General features: G+C 27.4%; 4 protein-coding genes across 6 annotated transcripts in view; 2 read left to right on the plus strand and 2 right to left on the minus strand.

Moving 5' to 3' along the window:
• LOC122716042 (cytoplasmic polyadenylation element-binding protein 2) overlaps positions 1–960 on the minus strand; it is an 88532-nt gene extending 87572 nt beyond the window's left edge. The window contains exon 1 of the mRNA XM_043938738.1: positions 374–960. The gene's annotated coding sequence lies outside the window, so the exon portion shown is untranslated. The remainder of the gene's footprint in view (positions 1–373) is intronic.
• A 700-nt stretch (positions 961–1660) lies between these two features.
• On the plus strand, positions 1661–3003 carry LOC122716044 (charged multivesicular body protein 5). The gene is made up of 4 exons (XM_043938742.1): positions 1661–1838; positions 1948–2265; positions 2356–2583; positions 2725–3003. The coding sequence occupies exons 1-4, from the start codon at positions 1770–1772 to the stop codon at positions 2773–2775; spliced, it is 666 nt and encodes a 221-aa protein (XP_043794677.1). The 5' UTR covers positions 1661–1769; the 3' UTR covers positions 2776–3003.
• Positions 3004–3067: 64 nt separating this feature from the next.
• Positions 3068–5508, minus strand: LOC122716043 (tubulin epsilon chain-like). 3 transcript variants are annotated; one of them, XM_043938740.1, is made up of 9 exons: positions 5389–5508; positions 5038–5273; positions 4826–4941; positions 4552–4740; positions 4187–4429; positions 3949–4086; positions 3736–3885; positions 3473–3647; positions 3068–3227 (listed from the first exon to the last, which is right to left on the minus strand). In XM_043938740.1, exons 1-9 carry the CDS (start codon positions 5411–5413, stop codon positions 3081–3083), a joined length of 1419 nt encoding a protein of 472 aa, XP_043794675.1. In that variant the 5' UTR covers positions 5414–5508; the 3' UTR covers positions 3068–3080. The 3 variants fall into 3 exon arrangements, with proteins under 3 accessions (XP_043794675.1, XP_043794674.1, XP_043794676.1); XM_043938739.1 differs by having other exon boundaries at positions 3949–4095; XM_043938741.1 differs by having other exon boundaries at positions 3949–4095; positions 5214–5273; positions 5389–5449.
• Positions 5509–5661: 153 nt separating this feature from the next.
• On the plus strand, positions 5662–8640 carry LOC122716027 (nuclear envelope integral membrane protein 1). The gene is made up of 8 exons (XM_043938710.1): positions 5662–5799; positions 6176–6285; positions 6378–6606; positions 6689–6855; positions 6947–7162; positions 7263–7387; positions 8065–8226; positions 8364–8640. Exons 1-8 carry the CDS (start codon positions 5706–5708, stop codon positions 8482–8484), a joined length of 1224 nt encoding a protein of 407 aa, XP_043794645.1. The 5' UTR covers positions 5662–5705; the 3' UTR covers positions 8485–8640.
• Positions 8641–15583: the final 6943 nt, after the last annotated feature.

The following is a 15583-nucleotide window of genomic DNA, read 5'->3' on the forward strand; positions in this document are numbered from 1 at the left end:
CAGAATCTCGAGGCAGAAAGGATCGCGATCGTTTCGAACGCATCGAATCGAGATCCATGGCGAGAACCAGCGCGTATCTTTTATCGGCACACTCGCGTTAATCGCAACTGTTCTCGACCGATTACCGATCGCTCGCCCGATCGATCGAGTCACCGAACACGCACGGATCGTACGCCGCGACGTACGTACGCGATGCACGGGCCGCACTGTATCGAAAATCGACGAGCAAATCAAACTCGCAAGTTGCAGCGGGTATCCCCTTTTATTTTCGTAGCTACGCTCGACAGCTACAAGTGCACTGACAAATCTTCTTGTGACGGGAGTATCCTTCGTCCCATTACGTCGAATTATATTTCTAAGCCGTCGAACTTACCGTCGTCTCGGCTTTTCCTCGCTCGACCTAGCGCTGCTTCTCATTGGCAACTCGCGTACTATGACCACTCGCGGTTATATAGTTTGACCACGATACTGCTCTTGTCCGTTCACGTGCCACGACTTTTCGAACGATGATAAGTTGTAACTGTCGATTCGCGGGCAGTGGCGAGAGTTTCCCGGCCCACGTAAGTTTCGATCGATCTGGAATCGGACGGCCGGCTGGTTATTATTCGCGTTTCTTGGCTGCGCTCGACGGAGCACTCGATCGGAGGCCAGCCGAGCGCGATTCGACGACGCAGCTTCGTGGCTCTGCGTCGCGCGTAACACGATTCGTGCGTGGTGCCGACTTTTCAAACACTGTGGCCCTGCTGCGGCCCACACCATGCCAGCCGTAGTCTCTCTCCGCGTAGCCGTCCACTCGGCGATCTTCGGCCGCCGCTTCGTCCTCGTCCTCGTCCTCGTCGACGTCGACGTCGCTACGTCGCTGCTGCGTCGCACGACGACGTCGGCCACGCACGCGCGTTACCGCCTCTCGCCTTCGAGCCGCCGTCGCCGCCGCCGCCTTCGCCACCATCCTGTCTCGTCCTCCTCGTCGTCCACGTAAACACAAGTTGGCCGTTACCGGGATCGCAACCAACGAAAACCATCGTCGTGTTCCCTCGACGATTTCTTCTCCTTTCCTTCCTATTCCTCCCCCTCGCGAGACTTCTCAAATTTCTTCGCGGTTCCATCTGAATTTTCAAATCCATCCATCATTCGATACTGGCGCCTTCCCTTGCTCTGCCACCTTTCGCTCGAACGTACTTGTGCCTTCGGTTACCTACCGACGGAGATAAATAACAGAGTTGCATAGCATATCGCTACGTACATTTACAGTATTATCGTAAAGCTATCGTAAACACGTTCGACAATAACTACCTGCACGTTCTTCGCGATGCACGACTAGAAATTTTTTTTCTTCCGTTTCCTTCCGAACGGAAAGAATCTATGTTTTATTTGTTAAAATAAAATTCGTTATTCTGTATCGATTAATAACAATTTTACTAATCGTCGATTATTATTCGATCAATCGAAATAAAATAGCAATAATTGTGAATATCTTTATTAAGTGTCATATATTTAATAATTTTTGAAATATAGATATATGATAGATAAAAATTATTAGTATCTGTTAACTGATCATATTTTCTTACATTTGAAAGAACAAGACTTAAAATCCCGCTTAAAATTAATTATAAGTAATTGATGAATATCGTATGTGGCAATAGATGGAGTAACTGATTGCATGAGTCATTCAGCTTGACGTTTCAAGCGAACGCAAGTAACGATCGTGAAACAGAAGAAGAGAAAGGAAAAAAAGGATTGTATTTTGCATTATTAAATTTTTTTTTAAAATGAATAGACTATTTGGTCGACCTAAGCCTAAAGAACCATCACCAAATATTACTGATTGTATTGCTGGGGTAAATATTCACATTATTCCAACACCATAGAGGTTACGTTATTTTTTCATTTATGTTCTTGGCTGCGCTTGTGTTATTCATTTTTATTTTTTGTTAATATTTGTAACAGGTCGACAGCAGAGCGGATTCTGCAGAGAAAAAAATAGCGAAATTGGATGCGGAATTAAAAAAGTACAAAGATCAAATGGCCAAAATGAGAGAAGGTCCTGCAAAAAATTCTGTAAAAGCTAAAGCATTGCGCATTTTGAAACAACGTAAAATGTACGAGGCACAAGTAGATAATTTGCGTCAACAAGCTTTTAACATGGAACAAGCAAATTATGCTACCCAAACATTAAAAGATACTCAAACAACTGTAATTGCCATGAAAGAAGGAGTTAAACAAATGCAGAAAGAATTTAAACACATTAATATAGATCAAATCGAGGTATTTTCGATACAATATCTTGTTTTTCTTTGTCTTAATGTTGTTTAAATGATATATATGTATATATATATATATATACACGTTATAAAGGATCTTCAAGATGATTTAGCAGACATGTTAGAACAAGCCGACGAAGTACAAGAAGCAATGGGTCGCAGTTATGGTATGCCAGATATAGATGAGGATGAATTAGCTGCTGAATTAGAAGCTCTTGGAGATGATTTAGCTATGGACGAAGATACCAGTTACTTGGATGATGCTATCAAAGCACCTAGTGCTCCTGACAAAGAACCTGGTACAAGCTCCGTTAGAAATAAGGTTTGTATTCTATGAAATATTTAATAAATAAAAATAAAAATTTATAATAATTATTATATCTTTTATAAATACTGTACAAATTGTTTAAAAGTACAAAATTTCAATTATTTGATTTATTAAAAAAAATTTTTTTCTTTTTAGGATGGAGTTTTAGTCGATGAATTTGGTTTGCCACAAATACCAGCTAGTTAAAACGCTATTTTATACAAATCATACCTTTGCAAATTAATGTTATATCGATATATTCAAAAACGATTGAGATTTTTGAATTTTTTTTGTATATGCCATTATGTACAGACAATGTATATATTAACTATTTTGAATTTTCAAACATCTTGATACAAATTCGCGCAAATAATAAATCTTCGATGAATGAAATGTTGTTACCAATATATTATGCTAATCTATTTTTGTTGCATTCTCTTTGTGTTATATAATGTATAGGTCAAGTTAATAAATAAAAAAAAAAAAAGAAAATTAATAAAATTATGTAAAAATTAAAGGATTTGTAATCGAGAAACATTTATTTCATTTTGATTTTGTAGTTTTGTATATTGTGTGATTAAATTTAAAATCATTTCTTTGCAATCGATAAAATGCGTTTCTTCGAAACCACGTACTTGCGTATAATGATGTACATGTGCCTGCAACAACAATTTAATCGTGCTTTGAAAATCGTATTTAATATTTTATTTAGAATTTTATATTGTTATGTACAGGATGGACAGTAATATTTTTTTTCTTAGTTGAAAAATTTCAACTTTTATTCTTAGTATAACATAGATAAATAAAAATTTTTATAGAAACGAAGGAATTCAATAACAAATATAAATTTTTCTTTGTTTTTCAAAGTCCATGCTATACATATATATAAAAACCACATCTTTACCTTTCGTTTATATAATCTAGTAAATTGTTTTATGATATTTTCAAATAATGATATCATTGAGGAAGAATTTAAAAGACATAATAATGAGGTAGAATGTGCAGCTGGAGGTACAGAACATAAACCCACTTTCATAGCTTCAGTACCCCATTTTGCGAATGTAACTTTTTTCCGAAATCTGAAAATCAAAATTAAATTTTATACAATAATAATTACAAACATATATAAATGAATATATTATTTATAAAAAATCGCAAACAATGTACTTTTCAATATTTCGTTTTAAATCATTTACAGAACAATCTCCTCTAGCAATATGCGCAGCACTTAAAATCATAGAACCTGTTTGTAGTGGATCTAGTTTGATCGATTGATTGTTTCGTGACCATGCATTGATAAATATTTCATCTATAAGTCTAGAAGTAATGTACAATTATTTTTTATAATTTCATTTAATAATCTTAAAAGCTAGTACATACTTTCTTCCTTGTATATTGCATATTGTAGGCGCAGATAATGTTATTGGACTAACGCTACTAAATATATAATGTAATTTCGGATATGGTACAAGATTTGTTGCTATTTCGTTCATATCCATATTCAAATTACCAGGAAATCTAGATCCGCTAGGAAAAAGATATTCTTAATTTACAAATAATTGTTAGAAATTATTGTTAATCTTATTAATCTAATATTTATTAATCTATTATATATTACCTAGTTAAATGAAGAAGTATATTTGCAATAATACTATTCATATCCTGAAATGGTTTACATGAAATATTATAATTTATTTGATCCATATTCCTTAATTGTGCATTACATATATCTACAAGCGCTTCATTTTCAATAGGAAAAACACAAGTTGCATAATCTATAAGTTCTCGTGTTGCCAATAACACATTATATGGGGCTGTAACAACATCTTGCATAACAATTGGATATATGCATGATACTAATCTATAACAATAACAATAATACTATAAAATTAATAAAAATTAAAAGTGTAAAGTTCTTAAGAAGAATATATAAAGATATTAAATGAATGTGAAATGAATGTATTTTTATTATATAGATTGTACCTATCTATTGTAGGATAATTATCAGCTAGTAACTTTAAAACAGCTGTTCCTAATCCAGATCCAGTACCACCGCCAAGGGAATGCATTGTTAAAAAACCATGTAATCTAGGACATTTCTCTGCCATACGTCTGATATTATCTTCCAATTTATCATAATATTCTGTGCCATGAGTATAATAACCTACAGCCCTATAAATTACTTATAAAATACGCTTATAATATTTATATATAATCCAAGAATAATCTATTATCTGAATTATCAAAAAATCAATACCAATTATTTGCAGATCCTGGATAATTTGTTACAATACAAGTCTGATCAAATAAATCACGTACAGGACCTCTTCTCATTTCTCCTATAACACTATCCTCCATATCTATCAATATTGCCTATACATAAAAAAATTAATTTTGTAAATATATTTATATTATTTCATTTTTCTGTAATTTTGAACAAAAGTATAAAATTATAAATAAATATTATACCCTGGCTTTGACCTTAGCTTTTCTTAAATCAGACATACTTTTAAAACATAAATCTTTGGGTGAATTGTCAGGTATAACAAAAAAACTATCAAATGCATTAGATAGATCATTTATATTTTTAATATGATTTCGTTGTGTTTTAAGTAAATTTATTCCAGTATTCATTGTTTGTATACCATATTCGTGTAGTGCCAAAGGCCAAAATACTGAACCGATTTGGTTTCCACATTGTCCAACTAAAATCATTATTAACTAATATAATATAATTTCTATTTATTTTTAATATATATAATTCATTGTAAAAAAAAGTATATAATGAGATAATTACGAACGTAATATTATATAATATACCTTGTATCGAGATAAATTGACTCATTAAAGAATCTATAGAAAAAAACTTGAAACTTGAAATATTTAATATATTTTGATATTTTTAACTATAAAAATATATTTTAAAACCATATAATAAAATTACGCTTTTTCAATTTTATTCTCTGAAGTTGAGAGTAACGATATCTCGATATTTAAACTTTATCGACTTATTATCGAAACTTGTTTATCTCGATTTTTAAATTTTAAACGATTACCTGTTGATAAATTCATTGTGCTCTTGTTTCTATTTCAAAAATTTATAGGTTAAGGTAAAACGTGCAATTAACTTTAATAAAATGGATAATAGAATAATACGATCGTTCAGTGTAATTATTTTTTTACTTATTTGTAATTATTATTATACAGAATCTGCATTGTCTACGGATTCAAGTAAGTCATACTAACCTATAATTTTTTGTAAATTTGCCGGTTTTATTGCTATCGTTCGTATTATTAAAAAATATAAATAAGAAATAAAGAAAATATAATTCAAAATTTATTTTTTAATATTTATTTTAATTATTTATTTTATGTTCATACATTTATTTATATAATCATCGTTCTTTTATAAAAAAATTCAAAAATTCTTATTTTATTCACAATACAATATACATATAAATATTGTGTATTTGTTAACATTCCGTTTTTAATACTGACAAATATTTTATTTTGAAAATATTGTATTTCATACTTCGCGTTCATGAAAATAAATAGAAATATCTATTTATCATGTTTGTTTGATTTTCATTACCTGAATTTTTTCTAGTACATTTTTTAAAACCAGGAGATGTCTATTCAAATGACAAACCTGGATTACAAATCTTTTGTCACAATGCCAATTCAAAATATTTGATACATATGTGGAGAAGTTTAACAGTAAGAAACAATAGTTTGAGATTCATGTATTATATTCATAATATACAAATTTTATGCATCTCTAATGTTATATTTATATTATTACATTATAGATGCACTTAAATACAAATATAGATAATTATGATTTTTATATTGGAAAGACTCCTCAAGAAGTAATACAAAAGCATGATGATAATCAGCGATCTTGGAGCCTTAGTTTATTTAGCACAAAAAAGAGTAACAAATTGAAAATTAATCCATTTGAAGATATATGTATTGGTGTATATGTATATAATAATATATCTAATTTATATAAATATACAATGAGTATAATTCAAACACGTGAGTGCAACAAAGTAAAAAAAAAAAATGTTTTATATTACAAATAATAGGCAGTATAATACATATATTCTTCTACAAATAGGTATTGACATCTCAGAATTATTATTAATGCTATTAGGCATTCTAATATTTTGGAGTGCTCATAAACTCAGTGGAAATCCTTTATTTTATTATTTTACCTGTATAACTCTTGGTGTCTCCACTTCAATTATAATTCTAGTATACTTTTTTAGCAAGTTCTTATTAAGGGTAAATGTGATATTTGTGAATTCATTTCATTTACATATATTTTATAAGAATATATCATTTTTCGAAAATTAATATGCATACATAATTCAAGGGTAAACTTATGTACTTGATGATCGCAACTGGTTGGACAATGAGTTTTTATTTAATTCAAATGTTATGGGAAAATATCCAACAAATCGTAGTTCAATACAGGGAATGGGTGGCATGGTATATTTTATTAACGTCTTTAATCAGTTTCGTCATTAGTTATCGATTTGGTCCAGTTACAAATACTAGAACGAAAAAACTTATTCAATGGTTTTTACAGGTTTGTAAAATAATACGTTTAACGAAATGAACTATTGAAAAACTTTTGTCAGAAATTATTCTACTATTCCCATTTAATATTCTTTCTTTCGTTTATTTAGATAGGAGGACTGTTAACCATATTTTATAGCAGTTATTTTCGCGAAGCATCATTTTTTTGTTGTCTTATAATTACTCTACTTTATAATTTTCCCATTGCAATAATTCGAAAAGGACAAAATTATTGGTAAGTTAAATTGTTCGATATCAGCGTCGTCAAGCTTTCTTCAATTTGTTGCAAAAATGTTGTAAACATTTGCTTCAATATTCGTATGATATTAAATGTTATTTTTTAATTTAATTTGTTTCTGCATATATTTTCAATGTTATAATTAAAACTATTTATTCATAATAATCAAACACTGCTTTACTTGTTAAGTTTACTACGTTAATAAATTGTTATTTCATATTCGTTTATGTTTTTATTTCGAAAAAAAATATCAAAGTGAAAGTAATTAAATTTTATATTAATTTTATTAATTAATATTAACTATTTTATTTTATTTTTATAATTTAAAAAATAAAATATAAATTATTTTTAATATTTATAATTTATAAATTATATATTAAATTAAAATAATTTATAAAATATACAAATTATAAAATATTATAACTATTTTATAAATTATTTTATTTTTTATAATTTCTATATATTTTATTTTAATGCCTTTATACAATTTATATCTTGAATATATATCAAGAGCATATCAAAAACAATAACTGCAATAAGTGAAAATAAGATGGTGACAATAGCAGTTATAATACATAATATAATAGTAGACAGTAGATAGTAATCACAATATTAGCATTATCGTTTAGATGAACAAGAACATATATTACATATATATACCTATCTGAAATCAGGAAAAACATGTTTCCCATAAAAAGGAAGTTATTAACGGAAGACGAATATCGTAAAGAAGGAATAAGAGAAACTAATAAAGCGTTACACGAGTTAAGAGAATATTGTTCTAGTCCTAACTGTAATCCATGGAAAACAGTTTTAAGGTTGAAAGATCCGATAAGGTTATTATATATAATAAGATATTTTCATACAAAAGTCTATTGAATCTATTATATTAATTATATATATTGGAAGAGTAAGCGTGATACACTTGTATTACGCTTGTAAATGTAGTGTAATTTAATACGCGTGCTTTTAGGTTTGCCAAGTTTATGGAAGGCGATTCACATTTGTCCGACGATGAGTCGCGGGAACACGATATCGAGATTACAAGAATAATAGAAGAGTGTGAATATACGGATGATGAGGATTATTTGTGATAAATGTATATAAGAATCATTAGTTTTATTCAAAAGATCAATTCAGTGCAAATTAATGAACATACATATGTATATAAATACCAACTTCCATGCAATTTTGCACGATATTTATTCAAAATTGTTCCAAGTGAATATAAAAAGGAATTGTATTTTACATTTCGAATTTTTTACTCTAAAATATTGTAATTTAACATATAACTACTTTTTTACTTAACTGTAAGTACTTTTTTCATTATTTATTGTGTGATTTTCAAATAAACTTGTTGATTTCAATGTTGATTATAAATACGATTGTATCGTATTATTTTGTATATATTTACATATATTATCTTTGAATCAATTTATCGAACTGGATAATTAATTTTAACAACTAAATAGAACGCGAAATGTGCAGGGTTCGGTCATTAAGAATTCATGCCATGATTTCTTGCAATTTGTTACAGCCCTTCGTGATTGTATTCTTATCTGATTCGCGTGACTGCAATTGTCCAACCTATTGCAATTGCATCATATACTCTCATATTTGTTCTAATTATATTCGGAAATATGACTTTATATTTCTTGAGATATATTTATAAAGAAAAGAAAATAAAAAAAAAAGAATAAACATAAAAAACAACATAATATGTTCTGATTAATTTTATTTCATTAAAAGAAAAGTTATTTATTCAAAAAAATATTATATATAATAATAATTATAAAAATATTATATATAATAAATATTATATAATAATTATAAATAAAAGAAAGTAAGAACATTTTTAAAATGAATAAGAAATATGTATCAGTAATTAATTTAATTGTTCTTTATTTTTTTCTTCTAGCATTGGTTTACAAGCAACAAAACAATTAATATCCTAAAAATTTAAAAATTAGCAATGAATAATTTGTTTTTTTTTTTCTTTACTTTCAGTTTTTTGCCATTTTAACCTAATTGGTATCCACATATCATACATTTATACATACAATTATGTTGTTATTTCTTCTTTAAAGCTTGGTCAGATTATGTGCTTATTTGTTAGTTTGCTACTTTTCATTAAATAATTTGCTTGTCCTTAAACGATTCAGATGGAAATTCTATAATAGTTAGTATTAGTTAGTAATAATAATAGTTTAATAAATTGATGAAACGATTTGACATATAAAGATAATATATAAAGATAATCGGTTCTAGAGATAGAAAAATAGTTAGTATTAGTTAGTAATAATAATAATTTAATAAATTGATGAAACGATTTGATATATAAAGATAATCGGTTCTAGAGATAGAAAAAGCGTGAATTGATTTGATATGTTGGTTGAGATTATTTATTATTTATATATTTAGTTTAAATCCGCGTTATATAAAATGAGATAAAAATAGAATGAAATCGTTCTATTCTCCATTATACCATTTTTTCATTTTGTCTCTTGCTTGTCTTTTGTTTAAATTGCTTAATAATTTGATAAATAAACGTCCATCGATATTTTTATATAAATATTTATATGCTAATATACATTTATATATAATGAATGTATATAATATTTATAATGAATACATAACGTTTATATCGTACGATTCATTTCATTTAAGAGAAAATTATGTGCAATCGTTAAAGTGTCGTGATCAAGAGCAATAAACGGCAAAGAGGTGACAATTTCTCATTTCAAGGGCGTTCCTGTTCTCGCTTTTTCAAACATAAATATATGCATGCATTTTTCACATTTCATCAAGACACAGGGTACAATGGTCTTTCGTGGATAATGTGCACACGCGTGTTACTTTCTCCAGTGCGCAGCAAATTGTCATCGGATAACGCAGAGCACCGACAGGTGGTCTTCAATCGGGCACCTTGCAAAAAACATGGGCGCGTACTTGTGCGGCTTCAATACATTTGCTCGGTTGATAATATCGGATTACAAATTGCGACGAAACGTCTATGGATCGTTCGGCCACGATCGGCTTCTATCTTTCGCATAGTCAACGATTTTCAACGTAATTATACTGCTCTTTTTCGTAGAAAATGCGTGGCAAAAATCTTCCGTTAAAAATCAAATTTTTCGAAAGGTGTAGAAAATATTTTGTACATAGTGTATATTAAAAGATAAATTGTAGTTGGTTAAGAGGATGGGGGAAGCCACGTGATCGGCAGGTGGGATTGGTAACGGTCCAAAGGGCAGAAGCAAGATCAATAAGAAAAAGACTGGTTTTCCGTGATGCATGGCGCACCTGCTCTCTTTAGAGAGACACGAGAAGAGCGGATCTGATTTCGTTCACGATCCATCCTCAAAAATCTCGAATCGTCCCATCGAAGCTGGTGACAACGTTCGATTATGGTACCATTTCATATAATTTAGTTAATTAATTTAGTTCATTTCATTGATATATTTTAACGATTGAATATAAATAATCAATAATTATTGCGATTGAAGATAAATGCTAGTAACCAAATTATCGAAACATGATTCTAATGAAACTAATCATTAAGTGTAATTACGATTTAATGGAAAGTGACCACGATCGAGAATGACCTCGATCCCTAAGAGGATGTAAGAGATAAAATAAATGTGTAAGATGGAGAGAGAGAGAAAGAGAGAGAAAGAGAAAGTATCTTGCTTTTTGAAGGTCCCGAAAGGAGCTGTAGTTAAGGTCCCAGCCAGCGTATGCCATCTGCCGACTAGTTCTTCGATACCGGTTGCAAGAAGTAGCTGGCAGCCCTTTAAATGGACTCTACTTTGGCAATCACGGTCAGCTGCCTCGTTGGCGTTCTTTTCCAAGATGAACATCTTTTTTCGTACCATCTTCTTCTATATATTCGTTCCATGTAATACAAAGTCTGTATGCTTCTTTCTCTTTTGATTGTTCTCACAAATTTTATCAAGGCTCGAAATAAATTTTTATTCGAATAATTATTTGAATAAAATTTTTATTTTATTTATTTTAAATAATTATTATTTTAAATAAGATTATTTGAATAATAATATATCTCAATGATTATTTTATCACATATTTTATTTGATATTAATATATTTTTTTATTTGAATTCGTTATAAAAAGATAAATATATTTTTGTATGGTAAAATTTTTATTTTCTATTTTTCTTTTGTCTAGATTTAAGTACATTCTTTCTTGTACATAATTTTTTTGTTTAAAATCAAGTTTGTATTTTTTATATATTAAAATATAAAGAATTTAGAATTTTTTCTTTATTATATTTGAAGTATTTATCAATATTTTGATAAATAAACCATTTGAAAATAATTTATTTCTCAAATAAAATTTTATAATTTACTTATATTTTTGTATTTCTTAAATAAATTTATTTTTTGTTTTATTTTTATTTCAAATAAAAAGTGGCCACTTTTGCATATTTTTTTTTCTTCTTTTTTTGTATAGAAAATTGAAAAGAAAATTAAGGGTTACATATATACATAAATTATTGTTCGTTTGAATAAAGGAGAATTCTATGTATTTCAATATTACATTGTTAAAAATTTTTATAATAACATGACAGATGAAAGAAAGTACACGTACATTGTATTTTCTTTTCATGGTCTGGGATCACGGAAGCTATCGCATTTTTTGTCCGTTGAAACATATTTCTTTAATCGTTGGCAGTGTATAAAATAATTTTACTTACTAAATATTGGATTTTTCGTGGTTCTGTTATATACACAATACATAATATATAATAGATACGGCAATTCCAGCAGAGTTTGGCTTGAACCGCAAATCGTGCTTTCACGCGCATATCGTTTGATATTTTAATCGATAGATTTCTCGTCGCTAAAGGGGTGGATTCCTCTCGACTTTGCTTCCAATGAACCATAAATATTGGAACGAGTCTAATTCGTTAGGAATGCAGTAGTTCTCGATAAAATATTCTTGATATATTTTCAGATTTATTGAACGATAATATATTAAAAGAAGAAAGAAAAAAGAAAAGTGAAATTAAAAAAATAAATTGTGCAATATATATATATATAATCATTCGCATTCATTTTTCGATTTATGAACTAATTAATTTCGAGATCGAGCATCAACAAATATATTAGCATGATATTTTAGATAATGAAAATATCTTTTTCTTTAATTTTTTTCTCGTAAATAATTTCTTAAATATTACGAGTGCATCCACTTTCGCTAATAATTATTGAACTCAATATACAACGAAATAAATTGTAAATTGTTCGATGTAGAATTTTATAAAAAAAATCACGCTGTTAGGAATTTACACGGAAGATTATCGAAATATATGAAAGAAACTGAAATGAAGAATTCCATGACATCCCGATGACTCTTGGCGGAAATATTTCTATCGATGAAAATTCGTTCCGGATATTGCCTCGATGAAAGGAAATAGGGTCGATGAGGTAAACCAGAGTAAGTGGTATTAGAAACGAATACTTTCGGGGTAAATACAAATTTCTGAGAATGATTTAATAAAAAGGATGAAATCTGAATAGAAAGTAAATATATTAAATAATTTAATAATGCTTATTTTAATGAAAAAATTTTTATACAAAAAATTTATTAAAAATCTATGTACTATTATGAATTAATAATAGGCAGAATTTTTATTTTTTCTGTTTTTTCATAATTTGTTTAACTTAATATTAAGTAATGAATATATATGTAATATGTATTAACAATTGATTCGTAAATTTGAAACTTGAAACATTCAAATTTTATTGTTGTCCTTCTGATCTTCATCGATCTGATCTTCAATTTCGGCTGAATTCTATCCAATAAGCGGCATAAAGACCGGTTCATAGAAAACAAGCAAAGGGAAAGGAGAACAAAGAAGAACAAAGAGAAGTTATTTCATTATATTTTATATCGAGTGAATCTTATAATGATTACCACAAATCTTTTATATTAAATCGTATTATGAATTTTGTTTATATAAAATTATTTGTCGAAGGACAAATAATAGGTTTTTAATATTTAATAGAATTTCATTTAAATTTCTTCGATAAAACTCTGCTTGTATGAATTCTATTTACTTAAACTATCGTTCTATTTATATAAATGTTTTTATATTATAATTGGATCTTTGCTGCATAATAAGTAAAGAATTTATTTACTAAATATTGGAAAATTATTATATCTTCAAAATTGTTTCTATATTTCATTATATTATTATTTATTTTAGAAAAAATATTTTAAAATTTGTTCATATGAATTCATAATGAATAAAAAAAATTTAAAATAAAAAAATTAAAATTTCTTTTATTCTTAATGAAATTTTGTGAATATGTAGAGCATAATAGATTATATGTGTACAATGATTATAATCACATAATAATTATATAACAATTTTTTTCTTTTTTTTTTAATATTATTTTAAACAAATAAAATCAATATTCAAAGTTTCAATATTTTTTCATTCTTTTTAATATTATTTTATAACAGTACGAGATAGAGAAAATTTTATATTATTTTAATTATTTAATTTTTAACTTAAGCTCATTTTATTTTTTGTGAAAATATATTCAGATAAAAGTATCAAAAATTGAAAAAATACCGAAAATTTTAAAAGTTAATTTTTCTCTTTTAAAATAATTGCTCTATATATAATTCATTATGCTTTATAAACATTTTCAATAAAATCAAAATTTTCAAATAAATTTCATTGTAATATAGAATATAAATAATTTTCTGATTAATATAATATTTATTATTATATATATATCTGATTAATTAATATAATAATTGTATATCACATATCGCATTGAACGATATTCGTCTAACAAAATTATGAGAGTAATTAAAAATATTATTTCTAAATATTATTTATATATTTGGTACATGAAAGAGGTCAAACTTTTCAAACATCGAGGTTTTTAAGAACAAACAATAAAACAATCAGCAATTTTATTTTTTTCATTCTTGTATCCTGATCGTTCGGGATTGCACATTGCGAACGAACAAGTCTGTATAGGTATTATCTGAATGTATATATCGAGAAAAAGCGAACGTGTCTTTATGCGCGCACACACTTGAAATCAAACATGGAGCGTATTATTTCAACACTGCACATCGAAACTCGTAAATTGAAAAAGTTCAACGATGTTTTTCATACATAGAAAAGTTCGCTCACTGAATTATGCCATTTTCCAATTTTGCATATGTATCGCGTATTTCCATGTTTTTGGCTCTTAATATTTTTGCAATTTTAACATATTATCGTTTTTTCTTTCAAAGAAATGTTCTAAATTTGATAGATGAAAATGAAAAAAATTTAAAGATATGTTATGTATCGTTAATAATTTTATTATTATATTTTTACTCGCAAATACAAAGTTGTTATGGCATTTTATTTTTATTTTATATATTATCCAATGAACACACGTATCCACTTTAATAAAATATTTATCCATTTATTTATAAAATGTTAACTTATATATTATTTTATATTATTATTATATTATAAGTATAATTATTTATAATATTTATTTATAATGTGACCGTTGATAATTAATTTTGCTTTTTAATTAATCAATGTAGATATTTAACATACGAAAACACATGTCTGTAAATAACAAAATATATCATATATATCATATATAATATGATAGTTTTCATATATCTAGAAATAATGTAAAGTAAATGTAAATTATCTATATATATATATTATATGTTCATATCAAAATTCAATAGATCACTCCAAGTAATCAGAAATTTTGTATACAATACATGTCTAGAAATGAATCCAGTTAGAAAACAAAATGTGTAATACTATTAATGTATATATTTTTGCGATTAATTTGAAATTTGTTCGTGATTTATAATATTTTAATATTTTTATCTAATATTACAATCTAAATAATTAAGTTTATATTAATTATTTATGTATTATAAAAAATTATAAGTAAGTTATAAATATAAAGTTGAGAAAAAAAGATAAAATCAAAAGCATGTTTAATATTCATATAAATGCATATATAATTATATTACGATACAACATGTGATATTAGACTGTCGAACGACTATGAATTTGATTTATGTATTTTTCTATTTCTAAAGAAGATCCACTCTTGAATTCGATCACGATGTACATTTTGTTATTTTTTTGTACAATGTATCTTAACATAGCGATACTGTGGAAATTTTAAA

Source organism: Apis laboriosa, unplaced genomic scaffold (genome assembly GCF_014066325.1).
Source record: "Apis laboriosa isolate Shangri-la unplaced genomic scaffold, ASM1406632v1 scaffold41_cov147, whole genome shotgun sequence".
NCBI lineage: Eukaryota > Metazoa > Arthropoda > Insecta > Hymenoptera > Apidae > Apis > Apis laboriosa.